The 18,716-nt window shown below is 43.4% G+C and overlaps 1 protein-coding gene across 7 annotated transcripts in view; it reads left to right on the top strand.

Annotated features, from left to right (window-relative positions):
* Positions 1 to 18,716, top strand: part of ITSN2 (intersectin 2) — a 317,097-nt gene that overhangs the window by 103,091 nt on the left and 195,290 nt on the right. For all 7 annotated transcript variants that reach the window (XM_033939784.1, XM_033939780.1, XM_033939783.1 and 4 more), the window contains 3 exons: positions 896 to 1,158; positions 4,810 to 4,959; positions 17,660 to 17,800. In XM_033939784.1, coding sequence (XP_033795675.1) covers positions 896 to 1,158; positions 4,810 to 4,959; positions 17,660 to 17,800 — 554 coding nt within the window. The remainder of the gene's footprint in view (positions 1 to 895; positions 1,159 to 4,809; positions 4,960 to 17,659; positions 17,801 to 18,716) is intronic.

Genomic DNA, 18,716 nt, shown 5'->3' with positions numbered 1-18,716 from the left:
GACTCGACTCACGCTCATTTAAGCCACATAGCTATCATATCTCCTCTTTCCTTCAAAGTATGCATATTAAGATCTTTAAGTCTGTCCCCATATGCCTTATGACGAAGACCACGCACCATTTTAGTAGCCTTCCTCTGGACCGACTCCATCCTTTCTATATCTTTTTGAAGGTGTGGTCTCCAGAATTGTACACAGATCACTTCTGGAATACAGTGGTACCTCGGTTTACGAGTGCACCAGTTTGCGAGTGTTTTGCAAGACGAGCAAAACATTCGCAAAATCGGCGCCTCGCAAAAAGCGAGCGCACTTCGATTTGCGAGCGCCCCCCCTGCAAACCGGCGCCCTTCCCCCCGCGATCCGGCACCCCCCCCCGCCGCGACCTGAGGTCCCCCCAACCCACTTGAACCCTCTTCTTACTTTGCTGTAGCCTCCGCAGCGGCACCAGCACCAGCATGTCCTGTGCGTGGTGCCGGTGCCAGAAGATCTGCTTCCTGTGCTGGGCCTTGAGCATGTGCGCATGCTCAAGGCCTGAGAGTTCACGTCGAAATGCAGCAAGAACACGGGTAACTTCAGGAAATGTATAACTTATGCATTCTGTAAGTTATGTGTGTAAGTCTGAGCCCTGCCTGTGTCCCTGCTTGTATACACCCTCCTTGTATTTAAGTGCTTTGTAAGTTATATATACTGTTTTAGAATAGTGCTTTGGTACACTGCTGCCACTTTTACAGGTAAGGGATACTTCCATGCTTATGTGCTGGTATTCCATGCAAGGGGTGTATAAATATGGGTGACTAGTTTATCAAATTGTCATTTATGTACTTAGAAGACACATTATAAATCAACTATAATAAATTCTTGTATTTAAACTCCTTCTGTCCTCTTTTTTTTTTTATAGTCACGTTTGAAGACAAAAGGAAAGAAAATTATGATCGAGGCAACATGGAATTGGAGAAGCGCCGTCAGGTGCTTCTGGAGCAACAGCAGCGAGAGGCAGAGCGCAAAGCCCAGAAGGAAAGAGAGGAACAAGAGAGAAAGGATCGGGAGCGCCAGGAGCAAGAGCGCAAGAGGCAACTTGAGATGGAAAAACGGCTGGAGAAACAGCGAGACCTGGAAAGGCAGAAGGAGGAAGAAAGGAGGAAAGAAATAGAAAGACGTGAGGTCATTGTGCTTTCTAAATCAATTTTGTGTACTGCTGTTTATTAACCTGATGAAAAACATAACATGCTGAATTTATTTAAGGAAACTAGTTAAACTAATAAGCTAGATGTTTAGAAATATGAGGATCTTCTACAATCTAATGTAGTGGAAGAAAATTGAATCAATCCTTTATCTGTATCATATTGTGCATTTAAAAACAGCTAAGAAGGCTTGTGCATATTAAGAACATGAATTTGTTACAGAAGCTGTGCTAAAAGCAAATAACCTACTTGAGATTAAAGAAAAACCCATAAACCGTTATTAACAAAGTAGACTTCGAATTTATGGGATCTTTCTGTGTACTTGTGTCCAGTTCAGAATGCTGGGCTTGGTGGACATTTGTCTGATTTGGGAAAGTGATTCTTAAATTTTAAACTCATGTTAACTTGTTTGCTTAGAGCAAGGATCATAAGCAGGTAGAAAAACTGAGAGCAGTGTAAAATGAACAGTGATTTGAAGGATTAGAATGGTTTAGGTTAGGAAAGTTGTATTGTGATATGAAAAAGTGCAGGTATGTAAAACCCTATTAGCCAATAATTAATTGGGAGTATGGGAACTGGAATGAGAAATCATGATGTGAATGTTGTGATTCAGACTAATAAAGAAACAGAAAAGCTAACAACATAAGTGCATAAGATACACAGGGTTCATAGACAACCCCGCGAAAGACAAAGGCGCGCGCCGACAACTGAGCGCAAGACGGAGGCGCGCACTGAAGAAAATTACAGTTTTTAGGGGCTCCGACGGGGGGTTTTGTTGGAGAGCCCCCCCAGTTTACTTAATAGAGATCGCGCCGGCGTTGTGGGGGGTTTGGGGGGTTGTAACCCTCCACATTTTACTGTAAACTTAACCTTTTCCCTAAAAACAGGGAAAAAGTGAAGTTTTCAGTAAAATGTGGGGGGTTACAATCCCACAACGCCCCCACAACGCGGCGCGATCTCTATTTTAAAGTAAAGTGGGGGGGTTCCTCCCCCATGCTCCCCCCGTCGGAGCCCTAAAAACAGTAATTTTCTGTGGCACGCACCTCCGCGCTGTGCTCAATTGTCTGCGCGCGCCTTTGTCCCAGTGCGCTTTTGACCTGACACCAGATACACAGATAAAAAATGAAGCAGATGAAGACCATATTAGTCTATTCATCCATGCTATCTATTATTCCTTCCTCTTCCTTAGAAATTCAATGAACCTCTCCCAAGTTTGCTTGAATTCAGATACGGTCTTTGTTTCTACCACCTCCACAGGGAGCTATTTCACAAATTCACTATCATTTCTGTGAAGAAGTAAATTCCTCAGGTTATTCCTGATTCTGTTATTTTTCAGCTTATCCTATGCCCCTCATTCCAGAGCTTCCTTTCAATCGACAGAAATTCGCTTTGTTTGCATTTATGCCATGGAGGTATTTAAATGTCTATCATATCTCCCCTCTCCCATCTTTCTTCTAAAGTATACATTTTGAGATCGCTGGATGTGAGATGATCATCCACTGTAACATCAGAAACATTCTCCCCATTCATAAACACTTAAGGTCCAGTAGGACCCAGTCCCCATCTCTCATAGGTTCAATTACCAATTGCTGGCACAGTTCACCTATAGAGAATTCAGGATCACCCTATTTTAAGAAGACCCTGCAAAAGGAATGCACCTTCATAGATATATTTCGAATGCCTTCAACTAAATCTCTGTCCACCTCCTGTGACTGTGAAAGAGGTCTGTATATTTGTGCGGGAGGCAGGGGGACAGGCCGCGGCCGCTAAACTGATTGTGGCAGGGAGATCCATTGCCGCCATCACTTCAACCGCAATGCAGTTCTCTAACCAGCGCCTGTAATATGGGCACTGGTTAGAGTGGTGGTTAGGCGGCTTAGGGCAATTCTGTATAGGGCACCCGTGTGCAGTTCTCAAAAGCTGCTTAGGCAGTTTCTGAGAACGGGCGCCCTATACTGAATCCGGGCCTCAGTTTTTAGCAACGTTGAGATGGAAACAATTTAGAGATGAGGTACTAGAATGATACACGTACTGTACTATACTAAATTATGGAATTCAAAATATACTCTCTGGAACAAATGGAAGCTCAGAAAACAATTTGATAAAAAGCTAGAAGCTTTTAACAATAATCAAAAGAAAACTATCTAGGAAGCTTTGTTTTGATCAGTATCTGAGAAATTGTCTGCAGGGCTCTGAGCCTTCTTTCTCTTCTGGGAGTTTGTCCATTGGAAGCATAGTAACATAGTAGATGACGGCAGATAAAGACTCGAATGCCCAACCTGATTCAATTTAAATTTTTTCTTCTTAGCTATTTCTGGGCAAGAATCCAAAGGTCTACCCGGTACTGTGCTTGGGTTCCAACTGCCGAAATCTCCATCGAAACCTACTCCATCCTATCTAAACCCTCCCAGCCAATGAAGCCCTCTCCAGCCCATAGTAACATAACATAGTAGATGACGGCAGATAAAGACCCGAATGGTCCATCCAGTCTGCCCAACCTGATTCAATTTTAATTTTTAAAAAATTTTTTTCTTCTTCTTAGCTATTTCTGGGCAAGAATCCAAAGCTCTACCCAGTACTGTGCTTGGGTTCCAAATTCCGAAATCTCCATTAAAACCTACTCCAGCCCATCTACACTCTCCTAGCCATTGAAGCCCTCCCCAGCCCATCCTCCACCAAATGTCATATACAGACACAGACTGTGCAAGTCTGCCCAGTACTGGCCTTATGTTGCCACTCTTTTATGCTCATAAATGAGTGTACGTTTAGAGATTCAGCCCTTAGTAAATTTTCAGAGCGGCCAATTTAGAAGTATATCTATGAGGTCATTTTACTAAGCCTCAACAAAAACTGGCTGGTTTTCAAGTTTTTTGTAGCCATTAGCTTGCGGTCATTAAAAAATAAAAAATTTGCTATGTGAGCATTTACATTTATTTTATAAGAAGAAGAGCTCAAGTGGTAATCCTGTGCTAACAAGTTAGTGTGCAGTAAAGTAGATGCACTAAACTGATTAGCACAGGAATGCTCACTCTCCATCTTCAGACATGTCTCTCAAACATACAGAATTTAACATAAACATAAAGAGCCATGCCGCAGTCTTGCTTTTAGAGTAGAATATAATTTAGTCAACTTTGTAAAATATATTGAAGGGGCGATCTGTTAAATGAGCTACTTAAATGGTTGATGTTTTACTGTTTTCTATGTATCCAATTTCTTCTACTTCTAAACTTGAAGCAATTGAGAGTCTGTATGGCATGCGTAAAATATGTTGCAAAGTTTCATGCAGTGTGAACCACTTCTCTACCCAGCTTAAAAAGAAAGAGAAAAAAAGTTTTGAAAAATATGTTTATTTAAATTGATGAGAGATTGATATGTCATTGTTATATGGAGTTTTTTTCAGACCTGTGATGATACGGACAGCTTAGGGTACAGTGCAGTCCCGGCTGTCCGTTTATGAGGTCTGTTTTGCTCCGTTTTATGTATTTATGATTTTGTGTCTCTTTTTCAATATTATTTTGGATGAATGTGGTTTGCTGCTAGTGCGTTTTTCAACCCAGTTTATGCATAAAATATGTACATTTTCACTAGAATATGGTTTTATGATAGTGAAGTGACAGTTTTGTATCCACAGGCTGCGAAACAAGAGCTCGAGCGCCAGCGCCAGCTGGAATGGGAAAGGATTCGACGTCAGGATCTTCTCAATCAACGTAATAGGGAACAGGAAGAAATTGTTAAGTTAAAATCTAAAAAGAAAAGCCTTCAGCTGGAACTAGAGGCACTGGTAAGCAAAGATTAAATGAAGACGCACACCTGCTTAGTTGTATATTAGGAGGCAATTCTTTATAGATTGCCTAAAGTTAAGCTTATCTTAACAAGTGTGTTCTATTCTGTCTTTATCTAAATAGTTCAAGAACGGATAACAGAAATAAAAGAACCAGACCAATTTGTCTGGGAATTACAAATTTAAAACATAAAACTTACGTGGCATAATTAAGCCCAAGAAAAGATTTTAAACATTTTCTGAACTGAAGATAATGCTCACAGATAAGTAATCCCAAAGGAAGTTGGTTCCAAAAACTAACCAGTTGATATTGAATTGGCAAAGAAAATTGACTAATAGACTTTACATTCTTAACTGTAGGAAATCTCAATTGAAAATAAGTTTTCATTTGATATTTAGAAAGATGGTTATACAATAAGGACATTAGATTTGTCAGATAATCAGGAACATTACCTGTTAAGATCTTATAAACTGTAACTCCTAACTTGAATTTTATTCTAGCTTCCAAAGGTAACCAACGAAGCACGAGTTCTGTTTAAATTTTTCTGTCTTTGTTACAAATCAATATTTGGTCTGGCCCCCATATACCTGGTTTCCCAATTTAATCTGGATAGTTCTATTAGGCTCGCACGTAGAATTCATCTGTTCACCTATCCGACAATAAAGGCCTGCCACTACAAAAGATTCCTAGACAGAACGCGCGCCTTCCAGGCAGGCAAATGGAATGATTGGCTGGGTAAAATTATCACACATTCCTCATCCTACCTCAATTTTAGAAAATCTGTAAAAATGAATCTGTTTAATCGAAACTTTCCTTTTCTTCCTTTCTGTAAGCTTGTATGCGATGTCTTTGTATTGTGACCACTTCACTGTTTGTTCAGCTCCTTTCGTTGTAAACTGCCTTGAATCATCCTGGCTTATATTTGATAACAATGTAGTGTAAACTCTTCGCTGATTGGCCAGCACATCTTGTTGTAAACGGCCTCGAACTTTCATGGCTTTGGCGGTATATAAGAATAAAATTATTATTATTATTATTACTGTAATATGGTTGTAGGTGCTAAAATTTCCATATACCAAATATTAACCTTACTACTGAATTTTGAACCAACTGTAATCACTAAAAGATTTAGAGCAGATGGCCAATACTAGGTTGCAGTAATTGATTCTGAACAAAATCAAGGGCTGCACTAAAATCCAAAAAGATTCAATCACAAAATATTTCCTTATAGTTCTCAGTTTTCTCATGATCAGATAACATTGTTTAACTACATATTGTACTTGATAACACAAGTTATTATCTAATTCTACTCCTAGTATTCATGAATGTAATTCAAGAGGAAAATTATTCCCATCTGTAAAAATTGCAGGAGCGTATCTTGGGTCTTTCTGGGCACCAAGCCACAGAAACTTTGTTTTATTTTTATTCAGTTTTAAGTTGTTGCATAGAAGTCCTGTTTTCAATAATATTAAAACAGATCTTTATATTGAAAATTGTATCTCTTAAAAATGAGGATACTTGTATTATCACTGTAATATCATCTGCACAAATTCTAAAATAACAGTTGTGCTTAGTTCAGATTTACATGCCTAACTTTAGGCGTGAGTACTTAAATGCTTATGGCAGTTATTACTACTACTACTACTATTAATTATTTCTATAATGCTACCAGACACACGCAGCGCTGCACAGTCACAAAGAGTAAGAAAACAGTCCCTGCTCGAAAGAGCTTACAATCTAAATGGGCAAGACAGACAAACAGGATGTCATGGATACAGTTAAGGGAAACGGTTAATCAGCTGGCTGGGTTGGAGGGCAGAGGAGAGTACAGGACAATCAAGCCATTGTGACATCACTGATGAGATTGTGTCTTATTGGTGGAAGGAGGCATTATGACATCACAATCTTAGCTCTGCTTCTCAAAGACAAACATGGATACAGTTAAGGGGAACGGTTAATCAGCTAGCTGGGTTGGAGGGCAAAGGAGTAAGGTTAAAGATTGAAAGCTATATCAAAAAGGTGGGTTGTCAGTCTACTTTTAAACAACGGAAGGGAAGGGGCTTGACGGACAAACTCGGGTAATTTATTCCAGGCATAGGGGGCAGCTAGATGAAAGGAACAAAGTCTGGGATTGGCAGTGAAGGAGAAGGGTAAACCTAAGAGCGACTTATCTGAGGAAGGGAGTTCTCTGGGAGGTGTATAAGGAGAGATATTGAGGGGCAGCAGAATGAACACACTTGTAGGTCAGCAATAAGACACAGTTAGGCACATGAATGCTAGTATTCTATAAGCCATGCTTGTAACTGCCTGACATTCCTCTGACCTATCTATGCCTTTCCTAGGTCCATGCCCCCTTGGAGTAGCATGCTGTGGAATTGGAGCATGCAACATGTAGAATACCAACTAAGGGCAGTTTGTGTGTTATTGTCAATTACTGGCAATTAACAATTTTGCACTATTCTTATACTCCTGGGGGTATTATATTTTTCTCCTAGTCAACTTAATATATATTTATATATACATAAGGATTATATGTTAAATGTTGTTTTATGAATAAATTATGCTTAATATTAATGTAAGAGCTCAAATGCTAAATCCACTGTGGGATCTGTAGCACACTCTTACATCATTGCACTTTCTTCCTCCTCCTCCTTCTCCTACTTATCATTTCTATACCTAAGCCCTACTAATGCAAGCTTGAGAGAAAAGTTACAACAAGATGGAAAATTCAGGAGCAAAGTTACAAATACAAAGAGTCTTTAGGACTTCATTGGTAATTAGATTTAATTCATCTAATCTAATCTAATCCTTAGGTTTGTATACCGCATCTTCTCCACGTTCGTAGAGCTCGGCATGGTTTACAGGAGAAGTAATAAGAAGGAACTACAATAAAGGGTTAGAGGTCGAAGACTGAAGAATAATTAGAGGACTAGGGAAGCCAGATATGAAGAGATTTTGAGGACTTGGAATATCAAAGTTGGAGAGAGACTTACAATTTTTGAGAAAAGCCAGGTTTTCAGATATTTGCAGAAAACTTGGAGAGAGCTCAAGTTCTGAAAAGGGGAGAGGCTCAAGAGTTCGAGAGAGGCTTACATTTTTGAGAAAAGTCAGGTTTTCAGGTGTTTGCGGAAAATTTGGAGAGAGCTCAAGTTCCGAAGAGGGGAGGTAAGGTTGTTCCAGAGGTCAGTGATTTTGAAGGGGAGGGAGGATCCTAGCCTTCCTGAACGGGAAATGCCTTTTAGCGAGGGGAAGGAAAGTTTCAATTTGTGGAGGGGTCTGATGGTATTAGGGTTAGAAAAATTCCAAGTAAGAGGGATAAATTCAACAGTATTTTATTGAACGACAGAACATTTTTCTCACTTATATTGGATCATTCATATACCGCTTTGGGATTTATAAATTGTGGAGTGGTGCAAGATTGGATTTCAAGCACACAGATACAGTCATGTGAAAAAATTAGGACACCCCATGAAATATTCAGTTCTTTCTTAAGAAATGTTCACATATCGATGTCAAATCTTTTTATTTATCTCTGGAAAAGAAAGTGATATAACTGCAGGTAAACAATAAAAATTTTCCTTGATTTACTCATTAAACAAAAGATGTTCACAAAAATGTATATTCTAACTGAGGAAAAAATTAGGACACTCCCACATAGTCTCCCACTTAAAGTGGCTCCAATCACACACAGGTGTATCACATCAGATGCACATGATTAGAACATCGTTACTCAACATTTTGAAGGAGGTTTGCCCTACTTAAACCTCAAACATTTTGTTTGGTGTGCTCATGACTGCTGCGGTGAGAGTGAACACCATGGTGAGATCAAAAGAGCTTTCTGAGGCCTTCAGAAAGAAGATTGTAGCAGCTTATAAGTCTGGTAAGGGATTTAAAAAGATCTTGAAAGAATTTGGCATTAGCCATTCAATGGTCTAGAAAATAGTGTACAAGTGGAAGACTTTCCAAACAACTGCCAACATGCCCAGGTCTGGCCGTCCAAGCAAGTTGACCCCCAGAGCAGATTGCAAGACGCTAAAAGAAGTCTCCAAAATCCCTAAAATGTCATTATAGGACCTACAGCAGGCTTTTGCTACTGTTGATGTGAAAGTGCATGCCTCTACAATCAGAAAGAGACTGCACAAATTTAACTTGCATGGGAGGTGTGCAAGGAGGAAACCTTTGCTTTCTACGAGAAACATCAAAGCCAGAGTGAAGTTTGACAGAGAGAACGTAGACAAACACCAGGACTTCTGGAATAGTATTCTATGGATAGATGAGTCTAAAATTGAATTATTTGGACACCAGAAAAAAGGACATGTTTGGCGTACAGCATTCCAGGAAAAGAACCTCATACCAACTGTGAAGCATGGAGGTGAAAGTGTCATGGTTTGAGGAAGCTTTGTTGTAGCAGGATCTGGCCAACTCACCATCATAGAATCCAGCATGAATTTTACCGTGCATTAGTGCTTGAGGAACATATGAGACCATATGTAAGAAAATTAAAGCTGAAGCGGAACTGGAACCTGCAACCCGACAATAATCCAAAAACATACCAGTAAATCTACCAAGGACTGATGGAAAATTAAGAAATGGAGTGTCCTGGAGTGGCCGAGTCAAAGCCCTGATCTTAATTCCATTGAGATGCTGTGGGGTGATTTGAAATGGGCAGTACATGCAAGAAAACCCTCAAACATCTCACAGCTGAAAGAATTCTGCATTGAGGAGTGGGCCAAACTTTCCTCAGACCGATGTCACAGACTGGTAGATGGCTACAAGAAGCATCTCACTGCAGTTATTTAGCCAAAGGGGGTAACACTAGCTATTAGGGTGTAGGGTGTCCTAATTTATTCCTAATTTATTCCTTATACACAATTTTGTAGATATCTTTTGTTTCATGAGTAAATCAAGGAAAATTGTTGTTGTTTACCTGCAAATACAACACTTTCTTTTCCAGAGATAAATAAAAAAAGATCTGACATTGATATGTGAACATTTCTTAAGAAAGAATTGAATATTTCATGGGGTGTCCTAATTTTTTCACATGACTGTAAGTGAAAACTTTACATTTCTACAGATGTTTCATTAGTAGGGTGTATGTAGGAAAGGAAATGCAGTGATGTAAGGGTGTGCTGCAGATTACTCAGTGGATTTAGCACTTGGGCACTAATGTAATAATCTTAATTTATTCATAAAGCAATGGCATTTAATATAGATATAGTCCTGATGTGTATATAAATGAACAATTATAGCCAATTCATAAAGTTATGCACACAACGATCTTATTATATAAGTTGCACATACAAATTTGTGTGCCGTTTCTTGAATTAGGGGGGTAATGCTTCTGGTGGAATTCTGTGCAGAAGTATTGAAAGTTCTGCATATAATATTTTAAAAGTTTTACATACTTTATTTTGTAATTTTTTTTTCTGCAGAATTTTCCCATTATAAGGCTTGTTTCCATCCTGGCCCAGCTTTTTTCCTCTTCAAGCTTGATTCTCCCCAGTTCTCTTTCCCCAACTTAGCTCGATCTCCCCACTCCCCCTGCAAGGATAGGATGCCTCTTCCTAGTTCTCTCCCTCCCTAAACTTTCTTTTTTACTACTACCGTATTTTCACGTAGATAACGCGCACCCGTGTAAAACGCGCACACGGGTATAGCACGCGAAAAACACAAATTTATGTACAGAAATTTTTATATACCGCACACACCCGTATACCGCACATGCTGCCCGACTCTCCTTTCGCTCGCCCCGACTCTCCTCTGGCCACCCCGACTCTCCTCTCCCCCTTGAAGTCCTGTCCCCACCCTGAAAGCCTGATGCCCCCCCCCGACGTCCGATTCACCCCCCCCGCAGGACCGCTCGCACTCCCACTCCGCTCGCACGCACCCTCACCCCCACCCTGAAGGACCGCTCGCACGCACTCCCAACCGCACCCGCACCCCCACCCTGAAGGACCGCTCGCACCCCCACAGCCTCCCGACCCCCCCCATCATGTAGAAGCTCCTACCGATGTCCTGCTGCTTCCTCTTGGCCGTCCCGACTCCCCGAAACAATTGGGGCAAGAGGGAGCTCAAGCCCTCTTGCCCCAGCCAACCACGGCACCCCCGACACGATCGGGGCAAGAGGGAGCTCAAGCCCTCTTGCCCCAGCCAACCGCGGCACCCCCGACACGATCGAGGCAAAAGGGAGCCCAAGCCCTCTTGCCCTGCCGACTCCCCAACTCCCCGACAATATCGGGCCAGGAGGGAGCCCAAGTCCTCCTGGCCCTGGCGACCCCCCCCCCCGCTAGTTGTTCGGGCCAGGAGGGAGCCCAAACCCTCCTGGCCATGGCGACCCCACCCCGCACTACATTACGAGCAGGAGGGATCCCAGGCCCTCCTGCCCTCGACGCAAACCCCCCTCCCCCCCAACGACCGCCTTCCCCAAGAACCTCCGACCGCCCCCCCAGCCGACCCGCGACCCCCCTGGCCGACCCCCACCCCCCTTCCCCGTACCTTTGTGTAGTTGGCCGGACAGACGGGAGCCAAACCCGCCTGTCCGGCAGGCAGCCAACGACGGAATGAGACCGGATTGGCCCATCCGTCCCATAGCTCCGCCTACTGGTGGGGCCTAGGGCGCCTGGGCCAATCAGAATAGGCCCGGGAGCCTTAGGTCCCTCCTGGGGGCGGGGCCTTGGGCACATGGTCGGGTTGGGCCCATGTGCCTCAGGCCCCGTCCCCAGGTGACGAGAGCACGAGAGCGCTGGTAGACCGAGAGCTGTGCTGGCCTGCTTTCATAATTATGCTATCAAAGCCCGTCTGCTTGAGCTATTTAAGAAGTCCCGGCGTCTGGAATATGAGGGTGCCAAGATTTTGATCTTCCAAGATTTCTCTATTAAGGTGGCTGAACAGTGCAGAACCTTCACATCATATTGTTCGCAGCTGGTCGCAAGGGGAATAAAATTTGCTTTCTTATATCCAGCTAAGGTGCGCCTGACCCATGAAAATCGCACCTTCACTATGTCCCAGGCGGAGGAACTCAAGGCCAGTAGGCCTCTTCTGAAGACTCGACCGATCTTTACCTTCTGGATGATCTGGACCTGACGGAGCTGTGTTGTTCCCCTCTTCATCTTTATGTTTCTATCTCGAGGGGAGAGGCCCCTTGGGGTCCCTGCTGAGGTCTCCGGTCTCTGCGTGTGGGACTTTTTGTGAGAGACTGTGTTTTTTGATTCTGTTTTTTGGTTGGAAGGGACCTCTCGGGGAGCACTTGCAACGGGGATCTTTACGGTAGGATTGCCTCCCCTCCCCGGGAACTTATTTTGGTTCTGAGGGGGACTATGTTGTTGTCCTTCCAGGTCTCCAGTTATATGTCTCTAGTTATATGTCCCTGCACATATCTTAGTTTTTTTTTTTTTGCAGGTTCTGGACAGTTCTGGTATTTGTTTTAAGGTTACGGGGGTAGATGGGGGGAGGGGGCGCTTTGGGGAGGGGAGTGAGAGTATCTGTGTTTGCTTGCTGCTGGGGTTGGTGTTATGAGAGTGTGGACGAGAGTGTGGTTATGGGTTGGGGAGGAGTTATGGAAAGGGGGACTGGATAAGGGAGATATCTGTGGGGGGTGGGGGGTTTATCTGAAGGAACAGGAAGTTTTGTTGGGGGAGGGGTGGGAGGGTGGGCTGTATCTTGGGAGCACCCAGGGGTCTATGACCAGCAATGTTCTGATAATTCAGTGGGTGGCGTGCCGGTTTGGCTGGGAGGCCGGCGCTGCTGCCCCACAGGCCTGTTGTCTCTGGGGGAACTTACTTCTTACTAACTGCTACTGTGAGTTCTGTTAAGATTGCCAGCTTTAACATTGATGGCTTGCATTCCCCGGTGAAGCGCAGCAAATTATTTCAATACTGTAAGAAATTAAAAGTAGATGTTTTAATGCTTCAGGAGACGCACCTCAGCGTGACAGAACATGTTAAACTGAAGAGGGAGTGGGTAGAGGAAGTAGCTTTTGCTTCCTATAACTCCAGACAGCGAGGTGTTGCTCTCATCTTTCATAAAAAGCATCCTTGTACTATGCACAAAGTAATACAGGACCCTGAGAGGCGATATGTGATCTGGGCAGGAGTTTTTTTGGGGAAGAAATATGTGTTTTGTTCTCTTTATGCACCTAATGTATACTCTCATAGATTTTTTTCTGTATTAGTAGCGGCTCTGACGCCTTTTTCTGAATACCAATTGGTACTAGGTGGGGACTTTAACATCACTGCTGACCCACTTGTTGATTGCAAGCCGCCTAAGCCCCGATTGAAAGGAGGCGGTCACAAGGGGGTGAACTTTGTGATGCACCAACTGGGTCTGATTGATGTCTGGCGCACACTGCATCCTACTGAATCTGACTTCACTTTTCACTCTCTAGTGCATGATGTTCATAGTCGTTTGGACTACCTGTTGGTGGCTCCTTCTCTGCTGGCGGGTATTCCACGAGTGGTGATTGAAGACGGGGTTTTGTCAGATCACCATTTGGTTTGGCTGGAGCTCATTGATAGGCCGGGGCCCCAGGGGTCGACTACCAGTTGGCGTTATATGAAGATGATGAGTTTAAGGATTTTCTGGAACAACAATGGGATTTCTTTGTGAACGACAACCCTGCTTCTGATGTGTCAGAGGTGGTGTTTTGGGAGGCGAGCAAGGCGGTCTTGCGGGGTAAAATTATAGAGTACACTGCCCGCAAGCGCAGAGCCCAAGATAAGACACTGTTGGACTTAACGCAACGTTTGGCCGCGCTGCGTGGGAGTTTACATGCTCCGGGTGCCACAGCAGCTCGATCTCAATATTTTGACCTACGTAGGCAAATTAATGACTTACTGGCGGAAAGAGCCTTCAGAGATATCAGATTGTATAAATATCGCCTCCACCGCTGGGGTAACAAAGCGGGGAAACTGCTTGCATCTTTGGTTACCTCCAGGGCTCCGAAGCAAATAATTTCAAAGATTCGGGCGCCTGATGGTAGAGAGATAACTGCCCAAGCTGGGATACAGCAGAGTTTTGTTAACTACTATAGGGCTCTATATGATAAGGGGACCTGTGACACAGAACAGAGGACGACTTTCTTTAAGGACCTACAGCTTCCGTCCCTGGGACATGAGCAGCGGGAGGTGTTAAATGCCCCGGTGCAAGGGTTGGAGATCCAACAAGCTATTCGGGCCTTAAAATTGGCTAAAGCCCCTGGGCCTGATGGACTGGGTTCTGAATATTATAAGTTGTTGGGGATACGAGTGGTGGGCCCCTTTCAAGCCCTGTGTGGGGCTCTTAGTAGAGGTGAACTGCCTCCGCATAGACTAACTCACGCTAATATTGTGGTTCTACTGAAACCGGGTCGAGCGGAAGATCAACTGGGATCCTATAGACCTATTTCTCTGCTCAATCAAGATATCAAGTTGTTTGCTGCTATTATGGCGGCTCGCCTGGGTTGGGTTTTGCCTAATTTAATTCATTCGGACCAGGCAGGTTTTGTGCCGGGCCGCTATTCATCTGCTAATGTGCTGAGGGCGCTTTCGGTGCTTCAGAATCCTGAACTTGTTGGGCAACACCCGGGACAGAAGAATGCCCTTATAGTCAGTCTAGACGCGGAAAAAGCGTTCGATAAAGTGTTATGGGATTATCTTTTTTGGGTTCTTTCTCAGTTCGGCATTATGGGGAGCTTTCTGACTGGGATTTGATCATTATACGCTCATCTTACGGCCCAAATCCTGATTAACGGGGAGCTTACCTCTTCTTTTGAACTTGAGAGGGGGACACGTCAGGGCTGTCCCCTCTCTCCGATGCTTTTTGTCTTGGCTCTGGAGCCTCTTGCGGCTAAGCTCCGTCAGAGCCCCGACTTGCGTGGTATTCGGTTGGGTTCCCAAGAATTTAAAATTAATTTGTTTGCGGATGACATGCTCATCTTTCTGGAAGATGCTGAAGAGGGGGTTCCTCGTTTAATTGATCTTATACGGAGGTTTGGAGCCTTTTCTGGGTTGCGAATTAACTTTGATAAGTCAGAGGCTCTGGCGGTCCGCCCCCCGTGTGTTTTGCAGCATGATCCTTCCTTTTCGTTGCAATGGTCTAAGGGTACGCTCAAATATTTGGGAATATATCTGCATGCGGATCCGGGGGTGGTATATCGGAAGAATGTACTTGATAAATTAGATGCAGTCCGAGCTCTCTGTAGGAGATGGATGGAGTTTCCCCTCTCGCCCCTGGGACGCGTTGCCCTTATTAAAAGGGTCCTTTTGCCGAAACTCCTGTATCCACTACAAATGGTGCCCCTTTGGGTTAAACAGAAGGATGTGCAGGCTTATCGGGGGGTCGTTTCGTCCTTTGTATGGTGCTCCCGCCGGGTGAAAATTGGCTATAAACTGATTAGGGGGCGAGAGCACGGTGGTGTGAACTTGCCCGATTTGCGTCTTTACAATGTGGCTGCTTTGTTGAGATGGGTGCATGAATTATATACGGGAGTTGCCAGGTTTGCCCAGTTGGATTCTGTTACATTTTGTCAGCTCCGGTATCAGTTTTTAACCTCCTGTGACATGGGGCGGGACCCTGCCCTTCTATGCTTCGACCCTTACGAATGGCCTGGAGCTGGTGGTGGTCTTCCTTGGGGGGCGCGGTGGGTCCTTCGCCTTTTACGGAACTGGTGGGTAATCCTAAGTTTCCTGCTGGTTCGTTGCATGCATTTTTTGCCTCAGTTCGGACGTCTGGGTGTCGCTTTGTGGGACAGGTGGTTGAAGTGGGGTCAGGATCGGTTCCCTCTTTTTTGGCATGTCGGGACTGCTGGGGTTGGACCGCAGGGTCTATGTTTGCATACCTGCAGATGTGTAGTTATTGTTTGGCGCTCCGTTCGCCGGGGGGCAGCTTGCCCACTTTCACTTCCTTGGATCACCAATTTTTGTCCGCCCCATCTGACCTTAACACGCTCTCGGAGTGGTATAAAGTGGGGAGGGAAAGACGGTCTGATAGGTTTCTTGATGCTATGGCAACGGATTGGACTTCAGCATTGGGAGAGCAGGTCACTGCTGATGAATTAGTTCGGTGTTTTCAGGAATGCGCCTCTGCCTCCCCTAATGTGAGTTTGAGGGAAGTACATCTGCAGATTCTGCACCAATCTTATTTAACGAGATGTAAGGGACGAAAGATGGGGCTATGGCCTGATGACTGCTGCCCCAGATGTCCGGCTCGTCGGGACACCTTGGTACATCAGTTTTTGGAATGCTCACATGTAGGGCCCCTGTGGATTTCTGTGCTTCGGGAGCTGGAAAACGTTATAGGACTATCTATAGACTGGTCTTACAAGACGTTGCTGTTGGGTGTCACAGGTCCCCTGGTGGAAGCGGGTGTTAGCGACCCTGGTCGGCGCTTCCTTTTAGTGGCCTTAGGAATCACAAAGAAACTAATTCTTCGCCACTGGATTGGTACAACGCGGCCAACAGTGCAACAGTGGCGGGCTCATATGTCTCTGATGGCTGGGTGGGAACGGCAGCATCGCCGGGGGGCAGCGAGCTGGAAATCTAGAACCTATTTGGAATATTGGAGCTCCTTTTAAGGCTGGTTAGAGATCCCAGGTGCACAGGGTAGGGGGGAGGGGTTGGAAGGGAGGGTTTCATTTCAAAATTGGATCTGCATGGGAGTTGATATGTTGTGGATTTATTCATGTTTGTTCATTCTCTGCCTGCACCTTTGATTATTGTACATGATGTCCCTATTGTATGGTCATACTCTGTATATTCTCGTATGCATTGATCCTTTAATAAACATATTTTCAAAAAAAAAAAAGAAAATATATATTTAAAATATTTTTATTTTAATTGTATTGATAAGCCTTCCACTTCCAAATGTGCAGCAGTAAGTTCTTGCTAATAGAATACCTGACACAAAAAGCGTCCTACAGGCAGTTTATTTGTTGGATAGCTGAGAATGCAAAGCACATCTGAATAGTTGTAGGCTAGACATACGAGCTTAGATATTACTGTATTATGCCACAGTGTGTGCCATAAAAACTTCTTTTATGTTTTAAATTCAGTTTCTTTTATTCTGTCACCTTTATTCTCTGAAATTCCCTGTTTTTGAATCATGTTCAAAATACATTTATGAAGACCCAGTAAAAAGTGTGAATGGAAATCGCTTCTGGAGATTTGACTGACTGTATGATGATGCAACATAAGACATAAATGCCAGTCATCCACATTCCTTTTGTAACACCTTTTTGTTTCTTTTGTCTGTGAAATACTGTATTAATCTTCAGGTCTCTTGCACTATAGTGCACATTTTCTGGCAAGCCACAATGAAAGCAATGCAGTTGATGTGTTAAAGCACTTGATTTTGTAGAAATAAAATTGAACAAAAGTTATAGGTTATTGAAACAGCTAGAATTTTTTTTCTGTAAAAACAGCTTGATTAAAAGCTCATTACAGTAGTTGAAAAACAACCCCTGCTTGTTTCATGTTTTATTTGTAGAATTAGTTCTGGCCTTGTTCTCAAATGTTAATTCAAATTCTTAAAACTACATAAGTCATAAAAATGCAAAAAAATAAATTTAATATTCTCAAAAGCTTTTTTATGCAGATTTCTACCAGATGTGTTGTTTATAGTTACCATTCATTAAAATGTGGTAAAATGAATTCCAGTACATTATGAAGTAACCTGTGATTACAGAAACATGTGGAAATATTATAGTGTAAAGTTCTGATTTTATAGGATGGTAAACATCAGCAAATCTCTGGCCGTCTGAAGGATATTGAAAACAAAAAACTGATTCAAAAAAATGAGCTGGAAACTGTAGATAAGAAATGTGACCTGGAAATTATGGCAATAAAACAACTCCAACAGCAACTTCAGGTATGTATGTTTTACATTTATCCCTAGGCAGGGATTATTCACCATCTATACTTATACAATTTGTTTAGAAGTGCAGCACATCATTGGACCCTTCAGATGGCATGGCACAGCATATGGAAAATGATTTAAAAAAAAATATTGTCTGCCCAAAAATTTAGTATGTAAAAATATATAGAACTTCTATAGGAAAATCCAAAATCCTCAGTATTTCATCCTCATTTATCCATCAACCATAGTTCCTGATTCATATACCATGTACTTGGAGTGAAGATCAGAAGCAATGTAATTGCAATCATGTTTTTATAGTGTTTTAATGTCTTTCTATAGTAAGTGTATGCCATTTTGCATGGAATATATTAAGATCCTGATAGGGAATCCTCTCTTCTCATGGCATACAAGTCTAACTGAACTCTGTCTGATAGCGCCTTGGTTCTCAGGATGTGGTATGCATACCCCAAGGGGTAAGCAAGACATCTTCAGGCAGTGCATGACCAGAGTCCAGTAGTAAATTTAGTTCCAAGTTCAATCTCTCTTTCTCCTTGCCTCCCTCTTCCACTCGCTGCTCACTTCTGTTCCAAACCCCCCTCTCCCCTTGGTTTTAGCATCTGTTCTTCCCTGTGGTCACTTAAGCTTGCCTTTGGTGGCTGGAAGTGATTAAGACAGACTGCTTCTGGCCTTCCCTCTGCCATGTCTGATAAGAACATAAGAACAGCCATATTGGGTCAGACCAATGGTTCATCTAGCCCAGTTTTCTGTTTTCAACAGTGGCCAGTCCATGTTTCTACATGGGCAGTAGGCAGCAGAGGGAAGGTCCCATGCCTAGCTGGAGGCAGCCTGTCTTAATCGCTGCTGGCCATTGAAGTCAAATTAGAGGACGGGGGGGAGGAGTAGTGAGAAAAAGAGAGACTGAACTGGG

Source organism: Geotrypetes seraphini, chromosome 3 (genome assembly GCF_902459505.1).
Source record: "Geotrypetes seraphini chromosome 3, aGeoSer1.1, whole genome shotgun sequence".
In the NCBI taxonomy this organism is placed as follows: domain Eukaryota; kingdom Metazoa; phylum Chordata; class Amphibia; order Gymnophiona; family Dermophiidae; genus Geotrypetes; species Geotrypetes seraphini.
This window is presented reverse-complemented; position numbering and strand designations above follow the sequence as displayed.